The 21,424-nt window shown below is 38.9% G+C and overlaps 2 protein-coding genes and 1 long non-coding RNA gene across 4 annotated transcripts; 1 reads left to right on the top strand and 2 right to left on the bottom strand.

Annotated features, from left to right (window-relative positions):
• Positions 1 to 1,748: 1,748 nt before the first annotated feature.
• LOC122671027 lies at positions 1,749 to 13,542 on the bottom strand. Its single transcript, XR_006334303.1, has 3 exons — positions 13,334 to 13,542; positions 4,856 to 4,865; positions 1,749 to 1,759 (listed from the first exon to the last, which is right to left on the bottom strand). It is a non-coding gene; the product is annotated as an uncharacterized LOC122671027 (long non-coding RNA).
• LOC122671025 (ureide permease 1-like) lies at positions 5,673 to 10,765 on the top strand. 2 transcript variants are annotated; one of them, XM_043868113.1, is made up of 8 exons: positions 5,673 to 5,732; positions 5,927 to 6,235; positions 8,262 to 8,400; positions 8,533 to 8,707; positions 8,878 to 8,915; positions 8,998 to 9,095; positions 9,351 to 9,725; positions 10,379 to 10,765. In XM_043868113.1, exons 1-8 carry the CDS (start codon positions 5,730 to 5,732, stop codon positions 10,532 to 10,534), a joined length of 1,293 nt encoding a protein of 430 aa, XP_043724048.1. In that variant the 5' UTR covers positions 5,673 to 5,729; the 3' UTR covers positions 10,535 to 10,765. The 2 variants fall into 2 exon arrangements, with proteins under 2 accessions (XP_043724048.1, XP_043724046.1); XM_043868111.1 differs by having other exon boundaries at positions 8,878 to 8,921; positions 9,004 to 9,095.
• A 1,692-nt stretch (positions 13,543 to 15,234) lies between the features above and the next one.
• LOC122671022 (U-box domain-containing protein 45-like) lies at positions 15,235 to 21,424 on the bottom strand. The gene is made up of 6 exons (XM_043868108.1): positions 21,241 to 21,424; positions 20,608 to 20,690; positions 19,640 to 19,825; positions 19,018 to 19,125; positions 17,165 to 18,345; positions 15,235 to 16,120 (listed from the first exon to the last, which is right to left on the bottom strand). Exons 2-6 carry the CDS (start codon positions 20,656 to 20,658, stop codon positions 15,316 to 15,318), a joined length of 2,331 nt encoding a protein of 776 aa, XP_043724043.1. The 5' UTR covers positions 20,659 to 20,690; positions 21,241 to 21,424; the 3' UTR covers positions 15,235 to 15,315.

Here is a 21,424-nt window from a genome sequence, read left to right as displayed (position 1 = left end):
TACCTGGTTCTTAACGGTTCTAAGCACTGAGAAAAGGAGAAGAAGTTTAATTGTTTCAAACAAGGCGGGTTTATTAATGTTGTGGAATTTTTTCCTATCATGAAATCTAAGTTGTCTCTACTTTTATAAAGCAACTTAAATTATGAAATCATAGTTTTACTTCTTCAAACTCCCTAAGATCACATGTAATAAGCTTCTTCTTTTTTAAATCCAGAGAATTCCTACAAACTGGAAGAATCCCGTTGTGTTTCCTCTTTGATTTTCCTAAACAAATCTCTATTTATCACACATGTCACATGGTAGTATGGTACAAGTACGAAGGGCAAAAAGGAAGAACCCGGTAGATGTAGTTGGTCGAGGGAGGAGGGAGGAGGAGGAGGGAGGAAGAAGTAGCACTATAGCAGTTCTCTCGAGGAGCGACTTCAAGCTACGCTTGACCTATTGTTCCTCTTAGTATTCAAAAGACAATTATTGAAACCCTAATGAGTCGTAATTTTTATACCCTTTCTTTTTCTTTTTTTAATCTTATATACTCTTTCTTTTTAAACGGTACTAGCGCTTTCAAGACATTCGGTACCTAATTGGTATTTCGACATCGATACCGTTGGGAATCCCATCCGCAACCGTCCCGTCCCATTTATCATTCGGTACTAAAATCGATACCAATACCATCCCATTTACTAATGGGACGGTCCGATACGGTTTTAGCGGGACGGTATTGGGACGGTTCCTTCCGGTCCCAAATTGACACTCTTACCTAAAAGTGTGTAGTGTGGCGCTTCGGTGGAGATGTCGACACCTGACACTGGGCATTCAACAGTCGAGGTCATTGACTTCATTTATTTTTTCTTTCTTGTCACCTACAAGTGGGGATTTTAATCTTCTCCAATTCCCTAAAAGTGTGTAGTGTGGCAGTTTCGGGTGGAGATATCGACACCGACAATGGGCATTCAACAGTCGAGGTCATTGACTTCATTTATTTTTCTTTCTTGTCACCTACAAGTGGGGATTTTAATCTTCTCCAATTCCCTAAAAGTGTGTAGTGTGGCAGTTTCGGTGAAATGTCGACACTTGGCCGGGCATTCAACATACCGAGCTCATTGACTTCATATATTTTTTCTTTCTTCTTGAGTTCTGCATCGTTGGATGTCCGAGCTGCCAGGTGTCGATATCTCCACCCCGAACTGCCACACTGCACACTTTAGAGAATTGAAGAGAATTATTTTCCTTACGGGTGGTGGCAAATATAAATAATACCAATCGTGATCTCCTCAATTTCTATAAGTTGACAAGAAGGGTCTTAGTCTGAAATATCTACAAATCCATTTCTATTATTTTTCTGCATGTTGTCTCTTCCTCTGCTTTAATTGAATCCCCTATGGCAAAGCAAAGACGCAAGCTGAGGATGAAGCACTAGCACTACCAAGATTCACCCCCTTGATGACGAGGGGGTGAATGTTCACGTGCGTGAACGACTTACAGTCGTTTAGATGGAACATTCTCAAAGAATAGATTCTATCTGAACGATTGAGTTGTTCACTCACGCTCACGTACGTAAACATTCCCTGCACTTCTTGATGACAACAACAAAAAACCTTTATATGGCAGCATAATCTTTTTAAGAAATTGTGGTAAAGGAAGGATTTTTAGCGCATTTGTTACTAAAGCAATCTTATCAAGTACTTTTTCTTGACACATTTTGCAAATAATTTGCAAATCAATCGATATTTAAACACCAATTGAGCTATAAGTTAAAGAACTATACAAAGTCATTTCTCAAGTGATTAAATTAAAGGATCGAGTTTTCCTTCACCCACAATAAATGGGATCTCATTCACCACAGGACAGGAGAGGGTGGGAAAGGGTAGCGGGAGGGTATTTTAGAAACATACTTGCTAAAACCCTAGGATGGTGGGTGAAACGTCCTCTATCAGTGGAGGGAAACTTTGTCCCTAAATTAATACTCAATAACTTCTTTGAGTGATATATCTCCCTTATATACATTAAATTGAGAGAGAGATTCTATGCCATACTTTTTTATTATTTTGTTGACAAAAGGTTTTATATATGCACGGGTATGTACGTACGCAGTCATGCCTTCAATTGTTCGATGGAAAAAGAGGATGTCTTATTATACTTCTACCCTCATTCTCATCCAACAGTTGAAAGGCACGACCATATATGTACACGATCATGCATCAAAATTGGGTTCTATTTTTTATATATACCTACATATTTATGAGAGTAAGTTGAAGTATGTGACAAGTAATCAAGGATGACGCTCGTAATTTTTTAGTTAAACAAGTAAACATTTTGTGAGGAGATGCATAACAAATATTATGATTAAAAGCCGACAAACATCGATTTAGTATTAAAGAAATTATTCTATAAGTTGACCTCATGAAGAATGGTCTTAATTCTATATTAAAAGGAATGTCTAAATGATACCTTTATAAGTGCATGTATGTAGATATATTGTTGAGGACCATCCATCCACATCCCACAGTGAATGGGATCCCATTCACTGTGGAACGGGAGAGGGTAGGAATGGGTATCGAAAGGATATTTTGGAACATACTAAAATCCTAGGAGGGGTTGTGAACCCTAGGATGGTGGATGAACCGTCCTCTATGGGTGGAGAGAAACTTAATCCTTAAATTAATGTTCAATAACTTCTTTGACTGCTATATGTCTCCCTTACATACAATAAATTGAGAGAAAGAGAGAGAGAGATTCTATGTCATACTTTTTTATTATTTTTTTGACAAAAGGTTTTATGCACAGCTATGTACGTACACAATTATGCCTTCAATAATTAGATGGGAGAGGAGAAATTATTAACCAAAGCATACGGGCGACATCCATAAAATTACGCACCACTCAGATGCACCAAATGGTACATTAACTAAAATCAGTGAAAGTAGTATAACTGAAGCATTACAATCATATTATCCCTTTTAACACTTAAAACCACCAGTCAAATGGGTGTTGTGACTGGCAGCATGAGACTATTAGATGACTCATTATGCATTGTATTCGGTAGGGAAGGTGTGGGTTAGGGATGTAAATGGATTGGATTTGGCTTGGATACGGATCGGATGTGATCGGATTCAGATATTTTCTGGCCGAATACGGATACCTCTAAAAAGAGTTTTCAAAATAATTTAAAAATGCATTTATTATCATGTCATTTTCAAAAGATGTCATTGTTTATATTATACATTTTTCAAATACACATGTAAAATGACAGGAATTTACCCCCACTATAAAAAAGAAAATGTGTGTTATACCAAGAGGGCAAAGGTGTGTTGTATTAAGAGGGAGAGGGTCAAAAATAGTAATAATAAATCGTTACTATATCAAATTTATTTTTTAAAATTTTTATTATTGAAGAGAACTTGAAGCTCCTTTAAAAGGTGAGCCATATAATTAAGATTAAACATCAAATTCAAGATGTGCCCACTCAAATAATACCTCATCTATTCACAAAGGAGAACGATCAAATCATTCCTTCACTCCCTTCACATGGCAAAACTAGCCACTAAATAGTAACCAAATCCTTCTTCCGTGAATATTATTAGTATCTAATCACTCTCTCTCTCTCTTGTTGTCTCGAAACTTCTTTCCTAATAAGGAATAGGGAAAAAGAACAATTCTTGGTCGCATGCAGCCTGTGTCCAAACATAGTCCTCCTAAAATGACTCCCCCTCCCCCTACAAAATGAAAAAGTTCCCTTGATCGATGGGATCTGGCTCTCCTCCAGTCGTGACGACCTCAGGTCGAGAGATGAAGGATCCAACAGCCTAGCCAAAATAAGGGTGGGGGGGAGAGGGGGGGTTGGTCATTTCACAAGGGGGGTTCTCCTCCACCTCCCGTCACAACTGGAGGAAAGCCGAATTGTGGTCGATGCCCTAGCAAATCCTCTCATTGGCCCACACGTTGGTGTAGGGGACACATGATCCGGCAGCATTCTTCATCCCTAAGAAATATTATAATATTCAATCGGTTTAAAAGTTTTAATTGATTCATCGATTTATAACTGATAATTTCTTGGTTAAAAACAAAACCAAACCAATTATTAGAATTTAAAACTAAAATCAAACCGCTTATTTACTAGTCGATTTTAAACTATTGATTTCAATTCTTATCAATTTATCTGGTCTGATTTTTAGTTGACGCCTTTAATCGAGGAATAGAACATTATTGGTCCAACCATTAGACCAGCATTCGAATCATTTTTAAAAAAATGTGGTTGAAATGTGGGAGTAATATTGATCTAGTGTTCTCCGAGCTATTCTACCAAGAAAAAAAGGAATTTATCAGCGTCACCCCCCGATGTTTGTGTATAATTTAAGGTACACCCACTAACTACCATAATATCAACGTCACCCCCTACTTTACCAAATTAATTCCACACAGACCCCCTACCGTTAGTTAAGAGCCGTTAAGTGGTGATGTCAGCAGTTTAATATTTTTTTAAAGACAATTCTACCGTTGTTAGTGGGCGAAGTACCTAATCTACCCTTTCAACTGAACACCCACAAACCCTTCTTCTTCCTCACACTCAGCCGACGACCTTGGAGAACGTCCACTGCAACCTACCATCTTCTGAAAAGAGACCTACTCCGGCAACCAAATCTGCCCTTCTTTGCTTATTACTTGTTTCACCATTGAAATGGGTTTTCTGTTTCTCTTTTCCAACAATGTTCTGTGTTTCAGGTTAGTAAAGGACTTGAAACCCTACTGTTTCTTCTTTTTCTTTCTGCAACACCATCCGCCTTTAAAATATAGGTAAACCTCAAGGGGTGGCGTTGATAATTTCTCAACAACAAAAAAGTGTTCTCAGAGCTATTACGGAGGGTACACTAACACCCTCTCTTTATCTATCTCCTCACATGAAATGACTTTTCTATCCTTATGCACGATATCGTTTCATCGCTCCTCATTGGTGTATTCCCTAGATCCACTTGCTTGCTCATAGAACTCTCTCCCTAATATCTAATTTGACCCCAGTTATTCAGTGGCCCCTATTAAATTTCACAACATGGTAGCACACTATCTATGATATGTGCCTTCCAACTCCCGCGATATGATGTGTTTGAATTTGACCTCGATCAGGTAGGTCTTGGGATTCCAATTCCAATTCCAATTCCTATATAAGATTCCAGGGAATCTGAGAAGGAAGCAGAAACAACCATCTTTTTTTTTTTTTTAACTACCAGTCCATAATCCATATGGGTAACTTTGACAGTCAAATATGATCAAAACCGTTTTTTGTTCTTTTAAACCAAATTATCAATTGGGTCTTGTATGCAAAGCCTATAAATAAGAGTTCTTCCTCTCTGCAACTCATTACCTTACCTGTGGGCCGACATTGGAGACATACCCTGTCTCTTGGGAGAAGCCACACTAGAGAGGAACGACAAGGTTAGTAGTTCTTGGTAGTGAGTCTAGTGAGTTTGATTTTGAAACTGCTTAGTTTGGATCCCAAATGGGTCCTTCTTTCTTAATCAGTTTGTGTACGTAATGGCCGAGATAGTAACATTTTTGCTTTCGTTTTTGATGATGATGTGATTGCACAGTGTCTCCCCTGTTTTTGTCCCTTTAAAGATTGCTGTTTTGCGTGTTTCTGATGGTATCCCAAGTTAAGAAGCTTGTTTATTATTAGTTTTCTACTTTTCCCCCTTTTTTGAATCTATCTCTCTCTCTCTTCCCTGAATCTTTCGAATATGGTGAGCTTTGGTCCTAAGAATTTTTCAGTTTGAACCCAGTTGCTGAATTTATATTCCTCTCTCTCTCTCTCTCTCTCTCTCTCTGATCTCTTTGTCCTTTTAATTTCATTCATGGCAAGCTGTGATCTGTTCGATGTTTGGCCACTATGAATGACAGGTCAACGGATAGAGTCTAATGGGTTTTCCTTTTGCAGGATTTTGGTGATTTACCTTCACTGGTTTCTCTTTCAATTGAGACTCAGAGGATCTATTACAGTGGGCTCAAGATGTATTTGGTGGAGAGTAAGGCTGGTGCTATATTCTGCATGTTGCTTTCTCTCTTCTTCCTAGGCACTTGGCCTGCTTGTATGACAGTCTTAGAGAGAAGGGGTCGGCTTCCTCAGCATACTTACTTGGATTACTCCATTACAAATTTCTTAGCTGCTGTCATCATTGCTTTCACCTTTGGTCAGATTGGTCCCAGCAAACCAGGCATGCCAAATTTCATAACTCAGCTTTCTCAGGCAAGTATTTCCTGTTAAATGGCTTTTATTTATCTTTGCTTATTCATCAAACATTGTTCAATTTTGGTTGAATTTGATTCTTATATTGGTCAAGTCTGGATTCTAAGAGTGGAAAGGAATAAACTGCTATTTGATAGTTGCAGATTAAAAGTTCTAATTTTGGATTTCAATACTTGACAGGAATTATTATGACATCTACTATTTTGTATTTCTAGTTGTTCTTCTTGAATATCTCAATCAGTTAACAAAAAGGAGAGAGAGGGAAAAATTCTTGTTCCATGCCATTTTTTATTATTTAAGGGTGTATCAACTATGATTCACAACAAATCTTGAAACTTGGGCTTTTCTTCCTTGCAATATTAACTTTTGGTGGTGATTTTAAATAAAATTTGTCAAATGTAAAAGATATTGAAAATGCTAAAATTAGAATTTGTAATGAAATTTTTAAAATTTAAAACTTGAGCATGGTATCCTTCCACAAGGTAATCTAACATCTCATGTTCAGATATCAGATATAGAATAGTAGTTGAAATACTCATTTCAAATTCAAAATAAATAATTGTTGTATCCATTAAAGAAAGTTGTAACTTTTAACTTTCAGCTGTCATTTCTGATTTTCTTCTCCTTAAGGTACTTCTCCTGTCCCTCATTCTGTTGTTCACTTGGGTAATAAAATAATAATCTCTTATACAACAACAACAAACTCAATCTTATCCCAACTTAATGGGGTCGGCTATATGGATCCAAGACAAACACAAAATAGAGAAACTACAGTTATATTCAAAAATTAAAGGTGAAGAAAGGATAGGAGAAGAGAGACGGGAAATAAAGGCAATGAAAGAAAAGAGAGTAATAGAAGAAAGATGGAAGGTAGCAAGAGGAAAGAGGGGCACATCCCAACACGTAGTCTAAACTTAGCTAGATAGGGTCTGCGACATGAATCCTAGCCCTCCAGAGGGTTCTGTCGAAGTCATACTTGGTACCAGACCTAGACTATGCATGTCCTTCCTCACCACTTTTCCTATGGTCATTTTAGGTCTGCCCCTAGCTCTTTTAGCCAATGTTGTCAAGGCGCTAGGGGTCTAGGCGCTTTTGGCACACCTTGGTTTCTGGTGTCACATAAGCGACGTCTTGTCGCCTTGTTTTTTTTACTCTCTCGCTCACCTTGGTTCGCTTAGCGCCTTGACAACTATGCTTTTAGCTCCTTCAATCGGGATCATATCACTCCTCTTTACGGGGGCGTCTCTAGGTCTCCTTTGAATATGGCCATACCACCTTAAACGACTCTCCCAAAGCTTATCATTGATAAGGGCAACTCCTAAGTCCGCTCTTATATGTTCATTTCATATTTTATCCTTCCTTGTTTTTCCACACATCCATTTTAACATCCTCATTTCTGCTACACAAAACTTATCAATATGACACTTCTTAACCGCCCAACATTCTGCCCCATACATCATGGTCGAGTGAACAACAGTCCTATAGAATTTTCTTTTAAGCTTTAGAAGAATACGTCGGTCACACAACACTCCGAACGCACCTCAACACTTCATCCATCCCACTTTAATTCTCTGTGACACATCATCCTCGATTTCACCTTCTTTATTTATGCTTGACCCCAGATATCTAAAATAGTCAGTTTGTGGTATCTCTCTTTCCTCAATTCACACCATATCAGTATTCATCAAAGTGTGACTAAAATTACACATCATATACTCAGTCTTCGTGCTACTAATCTTAAATCCTCTTATTTCCAAGGTTGACCTCCAAAGTTCTAAAATAGTAATCTCTTATATTGAATTATTTTCAACCACCTCTTTAACCATAGTGCTTTCCTTTCATTCATCGGTTATTAGGTGACTGATAACTATGTAATTGATGTGACTTAAAAATTTATCATTACCAAATCAAGACAATCATTTTGCCACTGAAAAATCTCATTTTCCCCATTCAGTATTTCATCTTTCTTAATTATTCTATTTTTTCTCTTCAACTTGATCTAAAGATTATAGCGTCCATGATGTAGGACAACTGGCCCTCTATACTGTTCGCAATGGCAGGTGGGATAGTTATCAGCCTTGGGAACCTTTCTATGCAGTATGCTTGGGCTTTTGTTGGTCTGTCAGTGACAGCGGTAATCGCTTCAAGTATAACTGTTGTAATAGGTAATATTTATTCACTTGCTTGAACCATTTTATGTTGTTTTTGTAGACATTAGGAATTAACTAGCTGTGAATGACTAATTTATAGACTGGTTGTAGCTAAAAGACGCATCTGTCCTTGTCTTGGTATAACAGGCACAACATTAAATTACTTCTTAGACAATCGAATCAATAATGCTGCAATTCTTTTTCCGGGGGTTGGATGCTTCCTCATTGCAGTTCTCTTGGGATCGAGAGTTCACTCCTCCAATGCATCCGACAATAAAGCAAAACTTATAAAACTTTCAGAAAGTCAGAAGGATGGAACAAGGTATGTATATTCTAGACATATGTGTTGGGACTTCCATGAATATTGTTTTATTTTGAAGTTTGTCGCATGGAACTCAATTTTATTATGAAATTTGATCGCATTGCTCCTATACCTTGTTATCCCATCAAAACCATAGAACTGAATTCTACGAAACTTTTACCTTCCACCAGGGCCATAGAAGTTTCAGAGTCGCAAGAATCTGTCCAGAAGAAAGGTAAGTTCCCTACTTGATCCCCTCAGATACCAGTTCTAAACAGATCTTGACTTGTACACTTTCTGAAAAATGAAAGAAATAGGGGACTTGGAGGATGGAAGTGTTCATGTAGATAAAGCAAAAGCTGGGACTGCAAGGTTCCTCATAGATCTTGAAAACAAAAGATCAATCAAGGTTGGTAGTTCCACTACATTGACAATTATTTCTAATTACTAATATGATTAATCAATTTGGGTCTGTAAACATGAGCAATTAGTAAGATGTGCATGTGTAATCTCCACTTATCTACTCCATATATTGGTAATATGGTATACTTACATGTTCTGTTTATGTGAATTCATTGATGTTCTACTAAAGTATAATCCTGCATTATCCTCTGTTTTCTCTTACATCAGTGAGACTCTGCTGATAATTATTTTTAAATGACAGGTTTTTGGAAAGAGTACTGTGATTGGTTTGGGGCTAACTACCTTTTCTGGAGTTTGCTTCTCCCTCTTCTCACCAGCATTCAATTTGGCGACGAATGACCAGTGGCATACATTGAAAGCAGGGGTTCCTCATTTGGTTGTATACACTGCATTTTTTTACTTCTCAATCTCTTCTTTCGTCCTTGGCATCATTCTAAATATCAGCTTCCTCTACTACCCGGTACTCAATTTACCCAGAACGTCGTTTAAGGCTTATCTAAATGATTGGAATGGTAGAAACTGGGCGCTCTTGGCTGGACTTTTATGTGGGTTTGGGAATGGTTTACAATTCATGGGAGGTCAAGCTGCAGGATACGCCGCCGCTGATGCTGTGCAGGTTAGTATACAGTTTGTGTATGTAGATAGGCTTCATAACAATGATTCTTTACCCCCTGAAAAAAAAAAATGGATAGCTATTTATATATGCAGTCTCAATCCAACATGTGAACACACATGATCATAAATCTGGACTAACAAATTACTAGGAAAAATATCTTATAATCTCTTGCAGACGGAAACATTTATCTCATAAATTCAGCCTGACATCAAAACAGAATACGGTCTTGTTGACCATGAATAACATACACATCTTTGATAACATATATATCCATTTCCATTATGGAAGGGGTACTCTGGTTGCGGAGCACACGAATGAACGGTTGACGGTGGAGGATATTTCAGACACTTCATCCATTAGGTGGGAGTATTTGACCATCAATTGCTCCCGACCACATTTGGTCGGTGGAGCATAAAAACTTTCTCCATTATTAGAACTTTGTAAATACTTATCATATATGTAGGTTAAAACTTAAGTAACCTAAAGAAACACATATGGGCTGCGAATGAAATTTTGGGAATTTCTCAACTGCCTCCGAATCGCTTGTTTACCTGTATGTAACATTGTATGAGTGTAATTTTTATTTTTTATATGAACTTATTCTCTTTGTTAACAATGAAGTTACACCTTTTATTTGTTTGCAATAATATCAGGCACTTCCTCTTGTGAGCACTTTTTGGGGTATACTTTTGTTTGGAGAATATCGGAGGTCATCCAAGAAAACATACATATTGCTGGTGAGCATGCTATTCATGTTTATTGTGGCTGTAGGTGTGCTCCTGGCATCATCTGGGCATCGGACAAATTGAAAGTGTGAGACCCAGAATCCTAGTCCTAGTCCATGTCAATGTATAGAAATCATACATCCTAGAAATACAAAGTGCGTGCTGCAGCAATCGCTGCTTCACTTATAGAAAATAAAATGTTCATGAAGGTTTACAGAAGGAAAGCTGTAATGTCAAATCCGATTAATGTTCCATCCAAAGCATAAATGTATTTACACTACATTAAATGAATTAAATACCAGATGTTTTTATTCAGTCAGATACATTGGATACATTTGCAGCTTTTCATTCCCTCCCTAGTTGGGTTTCTGTAAAAATTCTTGAAGCTTTGAAGAATACCAACATAAGGGTGCAAGGGTGCTAAACACTGGTGTTCCCTCCAGTCCAACCAACCCAGACTTGTTTGATTAAAACTTCTTCTGGGATCAAATAATTAAGGGTACTCATGGCCAGCTTACATCGAAGTACTTGGGCCTAAATTTGAATTATACTGTGCTGGGTTGTGCATCACGCTGGCCTATTCGAAAGTTAACACATACGAAGCCTTGAAGTTTCTCCCAGACTTCCAGTACAGAGTTTATGTCTGAGATGATCCTATTAGAGAGAGAGAGAGAGAGATCGCATGGTCATTTTGAGCCAGACGATTGATCCACTTTGAATCATGGACACTATAACAGCATAGCTATTGTAGCAAAGGGAGCCTTGGTACTCCATCTGCCTTGAATTGAAATATGAGATAAAGGGTGAAAGATTGTTTAACAAAGCCAACTATTTACAGCAACAGCTGACTTTCGTGACACATTATATTTCCTTGAAAATTCAATTTTCTTATCTGTTGTGTTACAGAATAAAAGGTTGTACGTCTTTGTTAAGAGTTACGATCGTCGCAATGATCACCATTTTAGACTTGATGGTAGTCAATAAATCTTACAGCTCCTTTGTTATTTATGGGCCTAGGAGCCTCTACAGACTTTACCAAGCAGAAACATGTGGAAAAGTAGGGTATAAAATTGCAACAACTACATAATTGAATCAGACGTCGACGGTCAACTGTCAAACTTAAACTAAAGCGAAACTAAGTTTAGCCGTGATGATTCAGATTAGATTGTGTAAGGTCATGTTATGATTTGCATACTAAAAGGAGCCTCATAAATGTCAGCTGGTAACCTGACACTTACCCACCCTCTAGGTAGACTTAAAGCATTATCCATTGGAGTTCATTCTCCCCCCCCCCCAAAAAAAGGGGAGACATTTATGGGTCGTACACCTTTATCTAGGTGGCGACTCCCAAAAAAGGACATTCACCTCTCTTCGGACCAGTACGAGAGAAGTGGTCCTCGTGTTGTTCCCATGTTGACACTGAAAGGAGGGTGAATCAGAATCACAAACTTTCTCCCTAAATTTTGCTCCCATTATCATTCCCTTACTCACACTGAGGATATCCTATATGCTGAAACTCACCACACACACTAGAACTTACCCAAACCTGTTGCCAAGAGCTGAGATACCCGATGCTGCCCTGAGCTGATAGCCTGACACTGACCCACTAGCAACTACTGTGTCCTGTATCACTCCCAACACTCCCTTGGTGTTCTCCAAATACCCAACATAGCTGGTACTCACAGTTGGGTCTCACACTAACTGCTTCTACACAGGTAGCACTGTTAAAACTCACACTGCTGCCCAAAGTTGAACCACACAATGCTGCCAAGAGATGATGCTTGTACTATCCACAACTAACACTCACTAATTGTCATTGTCACTAGCACACAGTCGTGTGACACACCTTTCCTCTCAATCACAGGCAGACATACAATTCTTGTGGCAAAGTCTATTCGGTGTGCACACTCATCCTGCAAACAAGCACTCCAATACACAATACAAGCATACACATCCACATCCACAACACAAAGGTATACGTGCTTCGGCAAGTTCCTTACATGCACGGATTAGTTATCACATTGATCTCAGCATCTACCCAATACTGGTCTTCAACTACAATCAATAGTCCAGATCCTAAACCTGCTTCAACTCCTGATATGCGCAAGGGCAATGTACCTCAATGGTGCTTCTGTTAATGCAATGACACAGGACACCTTGTTTTAGGGGTGTCAACGGGCCGGGGGCCTGGCTTGCCCTAAATCCTAACCCAACCCTGGGCGCCTTAACCTAAACCCAAGCCCAGCCCGATCCTACCAGGGCCTAACAGAACCTCAACCCAGCCCAAACCTGGCAGGGTTTTCCCTAGCCCAACACGGCCCTAATTGACCCTGATTGGGTTGGGCGAGGCCTTAACCTAAACCCAAGTCCAGCCCGGCCTGTCAGGGCCTAACAGAACCTCAACCCAGCCGGATCCTGGCAGTGTTTTCCCTAGCCCGGCCCTGATTGATCCTGTCTTGGCCCTAATTGACCTTGACCCTGATTTCTTAATTTGTCAAATGAACAAATTGACATAAACAACTGGTTTGGAATTAATACAGATATTTATTGTCATTCAAATACACATGTAGGCATAAGATATACACAATATAACATAGTTCACAGCAACTGTATAAATAGTTGATAGTGAACACATGTCAGCAACAACAACTAACCCCTTGATTTTAACAGTTAGGTTTGTCAGAGAAGATTGGGAAACAGCATATGCAAAGGTTGGAGCATGGTTGATTATCCTGTGCCATGCTACGGAGAAGCTGCCAAAACACTGTTACAATTTTCTCTTACTTAAGGCCAACTAAGATCCATGGCAAGTACAAGCGATTCTGAATGTGCAATGACTGAATATGTCAGCAGAAGGTATTGTGTCAAGTTAATTATAAACACTTATCATTAAATCCAAAAACTTTGAATATGATACCAATTAAGAATCAGTTCTAGAAAGGGAAGAGGGGAGATGGGGAGAGGGTTAAACTACTAATGCTCGTACCCGATTCGGAGTTTTTTACACACATAAGATGGGAAAGATTGCGATTCAAATTTCTTTTTTCTCTTCTCTTCCCACGACCTACTCCAAAAAGGTCGAGTTCTATCCAAACCTGAGCAGGGAAATAATTTTATCAAGTGTCAACACAGGAAGGAGAGAGAGAGAGAGAGAGAGAGAGAATCATACCTGTGTTTGGGAAGGTGAGGCTGAACAGTTAGTGGAGCCTCCAGAAATGAAAACTTCAGCCAGATGGGGGTTTGGAACTCTCTGTTTGGGTCAACAAACGCCTCCACGAGCAAACACGTCCAGGAACGAAGGGACTACGACATGCACTGGTTCTTCTGGTTCTGCAAGCCAGGGAACCTCCGCGAAATGGGGGATTTCAGTTTTCGAATACAATAGCGACCAATACCTCTGGAAGGATGGAGATTGGGACTCGTGTGAGGAAGAAATGCGGGTTTGGAAGAAAGATAGACGCAGGGATTCAGGGACTCCGATGGAGGAGCAAACGAGAACGATAGGTGAGGCTAGGGCTCAAGACTCGGGTGGGAGAGGAAATGTAAGGAAATCAAGTTTTTTCGTTTTCTAAACCAACTAGGATTTATTTGTTCATGATCTTGACGCATTTTGAAAATAATTTGCAAATCAATTGATATTCAAACACCAATTGAGCTATGAGTTAAAGAACTACGCAAAGTCATTTCTCAAGCGATTAAATTTAAGGATCGAGTTTCCCCTATTCACGCTGAATGGGGTCTCATTCGTAGCATGACAGGAGTGATTGGGAAAGGGTATCGGGAAGGTATTTTAGAAACATACTAAAATCCTAGGATAGTTGGTGAACCATCCTCTATGGGTAAAGGGAAATTTAGTCCCTAAATTAATACTCAATCACTTCTTTGACTGCTACATGTCTCACTTACATACATTAAATTGAGAGAGAGAGAGATTCTATGCTACGCCTTTTTATTTTTATTTTTGGACAAAAAGCTTCATACACAATTAAGTACGTACACAGTCATGCCTTCAATCGTTGGATGAAGAGAAGAGAAATTATATAACCAAAGCATAGGAGCCCCAACCATAAAATTACGCACCAATCAGATGCACCAGATGGCACATTAACTAGAATCAGTGAAAATAGTATAACTGAAGCATCACAATCATATTATTCCTTTTAACACTTTAAACTACCACTCAAATGGGTGTGTAGTAGTTTCATCAAAAAATGGGTGTAGTAGTTAGCAGCATGAGACTATGAGATGACTCATTTATGATGGATTATTCGTAACCAATGTTATTTCCATTAATGATTTATATATATGCTCGGTCGTACACTTTGTGTAACACAGTTCTAGACTAGACTAGACTGACTTGCCTGATTACAAAGTTAGTTCCATTTGCACTTGAAAATGATTGAGAAGCACCAAAAGAAAAAGAGCTGGAACCCTATATATAGATAGGGGCGCTGTTCTCTGAGCTGCAGGCTGCGCCCAGGCACATGGGGGTGGACACAATGATCACCCTGGCCCACTGCACAGGTTGCCCATGTGCCTGGGCACAGCCTGTGCTACTGCGGCACAGAGAACATTCTAACTCCCATATAGATATATTATACATAGTTGGCATTTATATGGTTGAGATGAGCTATTTGACAAAAGGCCCATCAAGATCGAAAATTCTCCATCATATCCATCCATCCAATGATATGAACTAATCTCAGCTTGGCACAGCAAAAAATAAATACTGCACTGCAGTGAAGAAAAGAAATCTCTTTCCAACAAATAAAAACCCATTGGAAGGAAGGAAGGAAAAAGGAGGACTAAAAGGCAGAAAAAGAAGGTACAACAGAAATATACATGGCTGGCTAGAACCAAAAGCTCTAAGACTGGGACACCGACGACGACGAATAGTTCTTGGTCTTCCATAAAGAAGCCCAAGCCCTACTCATCGCCCTTCTTGATCCGGATTTACATAGCGGCTTTGGTTCTGGAGACGGAAGGAGATCTTCAAAAACAATTCCCTTTGGCTCCTTTTGTGTCTGAACAACAGGTAATGGATCCCGCTGACGCTGCTCCCTGAAGAGCATCAAAAGCTTCTGCGCCCTCTCTTTCCCTCTTGCTGTTCCATTCACTGAGATTGAAACCAATGCAGGTATCACACCTTCTTCTAGGACCAATTCACTGCAGTTGTCATTGCCATTACACAAGATCAAAAGACACGATACAGCTTGCTCCTGTTCAATGGCCTCGCCACTATCCAATATGGCAGAAAGCGCACTAATGAGGCCTCGAATTGATGCAATCTCTTTCTTTCCTGAATTATTCGATGCCAAATTTATAAGTACTGCAATCGATTTTTCGGTCCAAGTGTGATCAACAGGGTCCACAAGGAGAGCATGAAGCCCTTCAATGATGCCAGCTGAGAGGAGGATGGGAATGTTTGAGGGGTAAATGGAGAGATTGTAGAGGCAATGGAGAGCATCAAGCTTGCACTGGGGTTCAGATTCATTTTGAAGGAGACGGACCAAGAACGGAATTGCCTGGCTTGAACCAATGACTGGCTTCGCTTCCTCAAGGCACGAGAGGTTCAGGTAGAGAGCTGTTGCAGACTTGTATGAATTTGACTTGAGGATCATTTCTTCCAGCAAAGGAATTACACCAGCAGATAACATCATTTTCTTGTTCCTGAAAAAAAAGAATAACTAAATAAATAAGAACCATTTCAATTTATAAAAAAAAAAAGGGAGAGGATTCTCTGAGCAAGAAGGCTCCCTGCAACAGCGGAAGCCTCATGCAGTGGAACGCTTTTTTTTATTCTTTCTCTCATTTTAAAAAGAAATTAATATAATAACACATGTACGGCGTAGTGCATGCGTTAGGCTCAGAGAGCCTTTCTTCCAAAAAAAAGTATATTAACAACATTTTACATCAAGCAGTGTCTTAGAGTCAGATCAGCCATCCAAACTGGTTGATCCACCACTGGTCCTCAAAACATTGGGTCAACCACCTTCTGAAGGTTTTCAAGGACACTAACAAATCGAATGGATTTGGAGCATTTGTTAATAGGATGAAGACCATTTTTTTATTTATGACCTGGTAGATAACAGGTGAAGAGCAAGACCAGCATTCACAGAAATGCTCTCAAGTCATTTCTGAACACCAAGGTAGTTGAATTCAGCGTTTTGATAGCAGCACTGCTACTTGTCAATTAGTTTGGAAGATACATTATAGATGAAAATGGTATTTCTTCTCAGTTGAATACTGAATAGCAATATAAAGTACTACTTCAATCAGGGGGGAAAAGGACAGAACTAGAATAATATTAGGAAAAACATAAAGAGTAGGGCTCCTAGGTGGCACATTTGTGGAGCCAAACCGAATGAAGAGCAAAAGGAAGGTTGGGTGCTTGTGGGGCGAAGCCACCCGGCCTCGAACAGGAGGGGAGCAACACTCTGGATCCCCCCTGCTTGCAGAAATGTTTGGATCAGAAGGGCGAGCTGGACTCTATTTCCCTTCTTATTTTTGTTATGGAAACCAACAAGGCAAAAACCCTGGCCACTCGTACTCGTACTAGGGCTAGTGCTAGTACAAGTGGTTCCCCCATCAGTCCCCCTCCGAAGACCCAATGCCACACGATAACCATCATGATATTAGCATCGTGTTCATGTATGTAGTGGTAAAGAGAAATAACAGTTGTTTTGAGAACCTACAGATAGGAACCAAACAAACCTGTCATTGTTAACAGCTAGGTTGAAGAGGGCCATAGCTCCAATCCCTTGTGCCTTTTGATTACCCTCACGGACAGCTGCCTCTAGAAACCTTACCAGAGCCTCAAGAAAGCCATTGGCTCCCATACAAATCCTGGCTTCTTCATCATCCTTCAACAGTAGTCGTATCTGTTCCACTACCTTGCATTGTTTTTCTGCATCCTCATGTCCGTCTAAGATGGCTAGTAAGCTATCATATCCTCGAGCCATGTCTAGGTCATCAACTTCCTCTGGGCAAGATACATCATCCACTTCATTTCTTTCAAGTTCCACAGCAACTCCACTCTCCTCCATAGGTACTACCTTAACACCTTTCAACTTGCAGGAGCTAACACTCTCCATGGATCTTGAATCCGTAGACTCTGATTCAGACAATGCCAGCCTCCAGTAGTTTAGATCAAGAGATTCTGGGGGGCCATCAGGAACAGGTACCCCATTATGTTCACACCAACTAGAAACAAGACCCTTAACACAATAATTTGGAGTTAAAGACTGATGGGAAAGCTGCTGTTGAGTCTTCGGGCAAGTTCTGTGCCCATCACTAAACCATTTCTCAATGCAGATCCGCTCATAAGTCTGGCCAGATGATATTATGACTGGGTCATACATGAGTTGCAACGATATCGGACACCTCAACTCCTCAGGTGGTACTGCCATTTGCCCTGATCTCCGACCATTTGACTTAAAACTAAAGGAACATAGTTTTGAACATAGTTTTGAGAACTGTCGATCAAAGGCCTGGCCACCACTTCCATCTTCTAAGAAGCCCAGAACAGTTGGGGAACATGGCGCTGATCCCTGAGAATCATTGTCATCTGAGAACTCATTTCTGAATACCTTGGAGTATTTTCTCATAAGATGTAAAAGGCAAGCCACGATCGATTCCTTCCGCTTGTCTTCCTCGAGCCGCGCTCTTTCAATCAGCTTCTTGAGAGCTCTTCTCTCTGTGAGCGCTGCCCTTGAAGAAGTGATGCCAAGCTTCAATGCAGCCTGGTGGAAAATTTCTAGTTCATTATTGTCATTACAATTGCTGTTAAATTTTCTCTCCTGCTGAAGCAACGTAATCACTTCATCACCAACTTGCTTCTCTAATAAATCAACGGAGAAAACAGTCCCTTTAAGTTCAGTGACAATCTCTGAAATCTACAAAGATATTATCAAAAAGAAAATTTAGGTTAATTCAATGCCATCATTTGGAAGGGCTAAATATAATTACAAAAAGAATGAAAATCAGGTTTGAAAAGCCACTCTCATTTGCAAAATAGAATAAATATCACACAAAAAAACAACATCCAGTAGGAAAACGAAAAAAGAACGAGAATGATTTGCATAAAAGTAGTAACATTAATTGTTAAACCATCCAAAAAATGAAAAAGAAAAGGAAATCTCCACCACTATGGTGGAGGTTCAGATAGTTTACTTCCCAAAACTAGTGCTTAGATGGTCCCGAATCTTAGTGTTAAAAAAAATTATGACCTAGCTTGAAGAAGGTCCATCATCCCCACACACAAAATAAGACGAGGCACACTGAACCAAACCAAGTCATCGTAAATTCTTGACATATAAATTGAGCTACAGAACATTTCAAATTTAGCATCAGGTAGGATGCAACTCAGGCCAACTTCTGGCTCAACTTTCAGCCGCATCGAGCTGGGCCTCAGGCTATACAAAATTATTCATGAATACACAACCTAGCCTAGCCTGAGTTGTACCCCAAGCATCAGCCACAAAAACATGAAGTTGAGAGTTCAGTCATCATCTAAAACTAATGCATGAATTGATGCATTTATAAATGTAAGAAAATGCACCAATTACCTGGGAACCAATTGCTTCAGGGACAATGTCTTCAACACGCCTAAGACTCTCTGCAAGAGCAACCCTTGCCTTCTCAAATTTTAAGCGAACAGAGTCCCCTGTTATAGCCTACACAGGAAAACGGATGCAATAAATGAATAATTCATGAGAGAAGTTCAAACTGATCTAAAATGTTCTGCACACTGGAATAATAAGCACTACTTTCCCCTCAAAGTGGAATTGAATGAAGATATTATGTATTAATGTACAGTCTAATAAGTTTTGATCACACAAAGGACCAGATTCATTTCCATTTCACCAATATACGTGTCTCAAATATATCAAAATCGTTCTACCAACCTACCGACTTTGCAAGGAAGTAGTAAAAATTCAAATAAAAAGCTCAAATAATCACTAAAAATAAGTGCCCAATTACAAGTATAAATAGTATATTGAACATACAAATCCTTATTTTATACTACGCAAACTAGTTAGAGTATAAAATCTCAAGTGACAAAATGGATGTCAGCCATCAAAACTAGTCGATGAAAGCATGACAAAGTAATTAATGCTACAATGCCACAGTATTAGGATAAATGAATGTTGGCGTAAAGATATCCATTTAACTGAGAAGGAATTTTACCAGGTAAAGTTTACTGCAATCTGAACAATGCTGAAGAAGATTCTTGGCCTTCTCAAGTGCAACATGTAACGAACATAAGGCCTGGATACCTGACTTGCTTCTGGGCCTTGCTGCCTCTAAGACTGGAAAAATGTCCAATATTTTGCAAAGAATTGCAGAGAGTGTACTACACATCCCTGCATGTAACTGCATGCACATTGACAAACGATAATCACCCACCCAATAAAATGGAACTTAAAAGCAGTATGTCTCTGTAAGTTGTTATATGTTCTGACAGGAGAACCTGTTATAGTTGAACTGGTGATGATTCCAAACTCTAACCCTTAAAAAGTTATAGAAGGTATGAATTCAGCAACTTCTCTTATACAAAAGAGTTTCCAAAAGATTTCAAATGATTTTTAGTTGTTATTATTACCATCATCATAATTGTTATAATAAAATAATAATAATAATAATAACTACTACTACTTAATTATTATTACTATTACTATTACGTAAATCAAATCCAGATTTGAATGTCAACCCAGGCTTCCAGATATAATAAATACAACAATCAAACATGTAGACCAAGTCTAAATGTTGCCTTTTAACATTGTTTTAGTAATTATAAAACCGCAAAATTATTCGTTGACAATATGTATGCATTATTAACTACACAAAAAAAGATTACAACAACCATATGGCAGTTAAGTTCTCAATATGTAAAATGTAAGCAATATTAATAATAAAAAAAAAAAAAAAACCACCTATTTATCTAACAAGAACACAAGTCCTGAAATCCAGAGAAAATAAGATATATAGACAATTCTGTTATCAATAGAACCCACAATGCATTTGCCAAGTAAAAGACCTAACGGTGATTTTTTCTTTTTTTCTTTTTTTCATTTAAAGGGGGGGGGGGGGTGTGGGGGATGTTAAGTAGACCAAAATCCTTGGTGGGAGCTTCAAGAGTACAGTTGTGTGGATACCTTGGCATCGCTGGCAGCAAAAAGACTCTCTTCGACCTCAGCAACATCCATAATTCCCAATCAAGGCTTTTACACGTTTATGTCTGCTCAAGCAAGAGGAGACGAATCTAGATTAGTGATTTGGGGAAAGAAAAGAGAACAGCATCTTCAATTCGATTTCTCAAGAACAAAATCAATGAACACTCATGCTTGTAATAATTGGATGACAAGTTAGGATTGATTGTATCGTTTTCATGGACATCTCCAATTCAAAATCATCAAATACAAGAAACCAACCAAACAGTAACCAACACCATAATAGCATAAATTCCGATTCCACCATTACATAGAACAACCTCGATTTGATACAAAATGTAAAACCCAAATCAAATGTACCATCTGCATCTGAGATCCCTATATTTTTTTTCTTTACAATAAATGGAAATCAAGAATAAAATACAATACAAAGAAATCCAACCTTTAAAAACCAAAACCAGTTAATTATGAACACCACCGGAGCAGCAGCAGCAGTAATGCAGCATAGAATAGAGACCCAGAAGAAAAAAAATTAAAAACAAAAACAAAAAGGGATTTAAAATTTAAACCCAGATATGAAAGCAGACAACAGGATGGTTATTTCGGAAGCCTGCCTACCAGAAAAAAACAGAATTTTCCAAGGAGGCTTCATCTCTTGATGATTGGTTAAAGGCTGCAATTTATCTGTTACCCATCTCATTCCATCTGTAATGCTGTATTTTGGGAAGTAGGGTTTCAAAACTATAGATCGGCAGTTTCGCTTGGAGAAACAGATTTTTGCTTTTTCTGTAAGAAGAAGAAC

The sequence above is a fragment of the Telopea speciosissima genome, chromosome 8, assembly GCF_018873765.1.
Source record: "Telopea speciosissima isolate NSW1024214 ecotype Mountain lineage chromosome 8, Tspe_v1, whole genome shotgun sequence".
In the NCBI taxonomy this organism is placed as follows: Eukaryota; Viridiplantae; Streptophyta; class Magnoliopsida; order Proteales; family Proteaceae; genus Telopea; species Telopea speciosissima.
Note: the sequence above shows the minus strand (reverse complement) of the source record. Positions and strands in the feature narration are given on the sequence as shown.

Excerpts from the sequence above, each read along its gene's own strand:
- LOC122671022 (XM_043868108.1), bottom strand. The coding sequence starts at position 20,658 with ATGGATGTTGCTGAGGTCGAAGAGAGTCTTTTTGCTGCCAGCGATGCC. Across the intron at positions 19,126-19,639 it reads ATTGCAGTAAACTTTACCTG|GCTATAACAGGGGACTCTGT; the intron begins GTAAAATTCCTT and ends TTTCCTGTGTAG. Across the intron at positions 16,121-17,164 it reads CTAGCTGTTAACAATGACAG|GAACAAGAAAATGATGTTAT; the intron begins GTTTGTTTGGTT and ends CTTTTTTTTCAG.
- LOC122671025 (XM_043868113.1), top strand. Across the intron at positions 8,916-8,997 it reads GTCGCAAGAATCTGTCCAGA|AAATAGGGGACTTGGAGGAT; the intron begins AGAAAGGTAAGT and ends GAAAAATGAAAG. Across the intron at positions 9,096-9,350 it reads AAAACAAAAGATCAATCAAG|GTTTTTGGAAAGAGTACTGT; the intron begins GTTGGTAGTTCC and ends TTTAAATGACAG.